The sequence below is a fragment of the Brassica rapa genome, unplaced genomic scaffold (genome assembly GCF_000309985.2).
Source record: "Brassica rapa cultivar Chiifu-401-42 unplaced genomic scaffold, CAAS_Brap_v3.01 Scaffold0519, whole genome shotgun sequence".
Taxonomy (NCBI): Eukaryota; Viridiplantae; Streptophyta; class Magnoliopsida; order Brassicales; family Brassicaceae; genus Brassica; species Brassica rapa.
Genome location: NW_022610460.1, coordinates 24,152 through 27,903, shown reverse-complemented (window position 1 = coordinate 27,903; position 3,752 = coordinate 24,152). Strand labels below are relative to the sequence as shown.

The following is a 3,752-nucleotide window of genomic DNA, read 5'->3' as shown; positions in this document are numbered from 1 at the left end:
TTCCACGGGAAGGGTCAGCATGTTGGGTCCAAGGACCAACATGCTGATATGTTTACTGATGGACAGCCACGGACGTCCTGTGTGTGCTAACGGACACGCACGGACACACACGGACAGACATGGACGTCCTGTGTGTGCTGACGGACACACACAGACGTGTTGTGTGTGCTGACGGACACCCACGGACGGCCAGTGTGTACTGAACAGACAGCCTACGTGGGCCAAAATCACCCGAACAGTCCACGGGAAGGGCCAGCGTGCTGAGTCCACGGACCATCGTGCTGATATGTGTACTGATGGACAGCCGCAGACAGCCACAGACGTCCTAAGTGTGCTGACGGACAGCAACAGACAGCCACAGACGTCCTGTGTGTGCTGGCGGACACCCACGGTCGTCCTGTGTGTACTGAACAGACAGCCCACGTGGGCTAAAATCACCCAAATAGTCCACGGGGAGGGTCAGCATGCTGAGTCGAAGGACCAACGTGCTGATATGTGTACTGATGGACAGCCACGGACGTCCTGTGTGCTGATGGACACACACAGACGTTATGTGTGTGCTGCCATGGATGTCCTATGTGTGCTGGCGGACACCCATGGACATGCTGTGTGTACTGAACAGACAGCCCACGTGGGCCAAAATGACACAAACAGTCCACGGGAAGGGCCAGCGTGCTGAGTCCAAGGACCAATATGCTGATATGTGTACTGATTTACAGCCACGGGCGTCCTGTGTGTGCTGACGGACACAAACATACACACAAGGACCAATTGCAAATTCTTTTTCTTTAAGCTGATTTAGATCATTTTCACCTATTCCAGGATATGAAGTGGTCATATTATCATCAAATAACCTACAAAAAAAATTAATAAAACTTAAAGTAGTGATTCTTTATTAAATTTTATGTAAATATAAATTAATATATGTATTTATTAATTATATTTACCTTTCAAATGGCCTTATTTGTTCGCAATTTAGTAGAACATATGTATGCGCGATAAGGTAGTCTTTATCTTGAAGCCATATTTCTTTCTCTTTACCACTTCCTCTTCCTTGCTGATGAAAAATATCTGGCACTTCACCGTTCTGGTTTGTATCAATTTGACTACATCCATCATAGTGTCGATCTTCTCTTCGGCCTTTTGTCTTGATATGTGGCTCAATGTAATAAGTACCAAAAGCAGAAATTTCTTCATTGACATATTGTTCAACAATAGAACCTTCCACTTTTGCTTTATTTTTAACTTTGTTTTTCAGATGTCCCATTTGTCGTTCGAAGACATACATCCATCTAAACTGCACAGGTCCTCCAAGTCTAGTTTCGTGTGCCAGATGAATGGTTAAATGTTCCATAACATCAAAAAATGATGGAGGGAAAATTTTTTCCAGATTACAAAGAACCACACCAATGTTCTTTTCTAGTAATGCAAGACTGTCTTCGTGTAAAGTTTTTGCGCAAATATCACGAAAAAACAAACTAACACCTATAAACAAAGGAAGTTAAATTTAGATTATGCATTCAAATTTATTTCTAGTAGTAATTTTAAAATTGCAAAAAGAAATACTTACTTGATAGTGCTTCATGAACTGATTTATCCATCAGCTCGGCAAATGCAACTGGAAGTAGCCGTTGCATTAAAATGTGACAATCATGACTTTTCATTCCTGTTAATTTCCCACTTGATAAATCAACACATTTGGATAGACTTGATGCATATCCATCAGAGAATTTCACATCTTTTTCGAGCCATTTTAGAAAAGTTGTTTTCACATCGTTTTGCAGTCTAAAAATGGGGACTGGTGCCTTTCCATCAGCTGTTAAATGCAGCTCTTTGCGATTACAATACTCTGCCAAATCAAGTCGTGATTGGATCTTATCTTTCGTCTTCCCTTGCACATTCAACAAAGTATTGATGATGTTATCAAAAAAGTTTTTTTCAATATGCATCACATCAAGATTATGACGAAGTTTATGGTCTTTCCAATATGGTAGCTCCCAAAATATACTCTGCTTATGCCAATTGTGAGTTTCACCGTATCCTTTTAATTTCCCATGGTTTCCTCTGCAACCAACTGTTTTTGGCAACTGACTGACTTCATTCCAGATTTCCTCGCCTGTAAGTATTTCAGGTGGACCATCAACAACAACCCTTCCTCTTTTGAAGTTCTTCTTGTTCCTCCTATAGCTATGATCAGCCGGTAAAAAACGTCGATGACAATCAAACCAACTTGTTTTTCTACCATTTTTCAACTGAAATGCATCTGTCTGATCCATACAATACGGACATGCCAGTCGACCATGAGTTGTCCACCCAAAAAGCATACCATAAGCTGTAAAGTCACTAATTGTCCACATAAGTACTGCCCGTAACTGAAAGTTTTGCTTGGTAGAAATATCATATGTCTGAATGCCATTAATCCACAAATCCTTCAACTCTTCTATCAAGGGCTGAAGAAAAATATCCAGACTTCTCTTCGGATGATTTGGACCAGGAACAAGAATCGTTAGAAACATAAGTTCTTGTTTCATGCACATCTCTGGTGGTAGATTATAAGGAGTCATGATAACAGGCCACAGAGAATAGTTATGTCCAGACATACCAAATGGACTGAATCCATCTGTGCATAAGCCAAGGTACACGTTTCTTGGTTCACCAGCAAAAGTAGGAAATACCTTATTAAAATGTTTCCATGCTTCTCCATCTGAGGGATGACACATCTCTCCAGCATTCGATGTGTGTTCTGCATGCCACCTCATATCTTTTGCAGTTTTATCTGATTGATATAGTCTTTGTAGTCTATCAGCTATTGGCAAATAAAACATTTGTTGATATGCAACCTTTTTCTGCCCACTCTTCTGAATAGGTCGAAATCTGTCTTTCCTACAGAATTTGCACATCTCCTCTTTCGCATCATCCTTCCAAAATATCATGCAATTATCTCGACAAACATCAATTTTGTGATAAGGCAAACCCAACGACCGCATAAGCTTCTTTATATCATAATATGAATTCATTGAATTGTTGCCTTCAGGTAAATAATCTTGCATCATCTGAGAAATGGAGTCCATACAGTTTTGAGGCAGATTATAATCTGTCTTCAAGCTCATGAGTCGAGATGCTAGTGACAGTTGCGAAAGACCTTCTTTACATCCATTATATATTGGATGCTTTGCAGCATCTAATATATTATAAAACTTTTTTGCCTCAGCATTCGGCTCTTCCTCCATATGAGGAAAAGCATCAGAAGCCATAGCCACATAAGGATTGACTGGCTCCGTATCAGTTTCAGCTTGCAAGGGATCTTCATGACCAGTATCTATAAAACCATCTGGAACCTCAGAAAAATTATTTAGAATATCGTAATCTTCTCCATGAGAAATCCAAACCCAATAATTAGGCATAAATCCTCTATTATATAAATGCTTCGAAACAACTTCTTCTTGTAGTAATTTTCCGTTCTCACACTTCGAACATGGACAAAAAAGCTTCCCACTCTCCATAAAAAGCTGTTGATTCTTAGCAAATTGTATGAAGTTTTGTAGTCCTTGATAAAATCCTTCTGAAACTTGATTATTTGTATGATCGATTCTTTCATACATCCACCGTCTTATAAATTTAATATCGTTAGTAGACGACATTAAAACAATCTGAAAACAAAAAAATTATAGTTAGGGTTTGTTTCAACAAAGAATCAAAAACGTAGACAGAGAAAAAATATAATCATCAATCATACATCAATAAATCACCGA

At 39.4% G+C, this 3,752-nt stretch overlaps 1 protein-coding gene across 1 annotated transcript; it reads right to left on the bottom strand.

Moving 5' to 3' along the window:
* Positions 1–1,570: 1,570 nt before the first annotated feature.
* Positions 1,571–3,404, bottom strand: LOC117130506 (the record flags this gene model as incomplete). The annotated part of the gene is made up of 1 exon (XM_033283318.1): positions 1,571–3,404. A coding segment is annotated over exon 1 (1,834 nt), but the record flags the coding sequence as incomplete, so codon positions are not given.
* Positions 3,405–3,752: the final 348 nt, after the last annotated feature.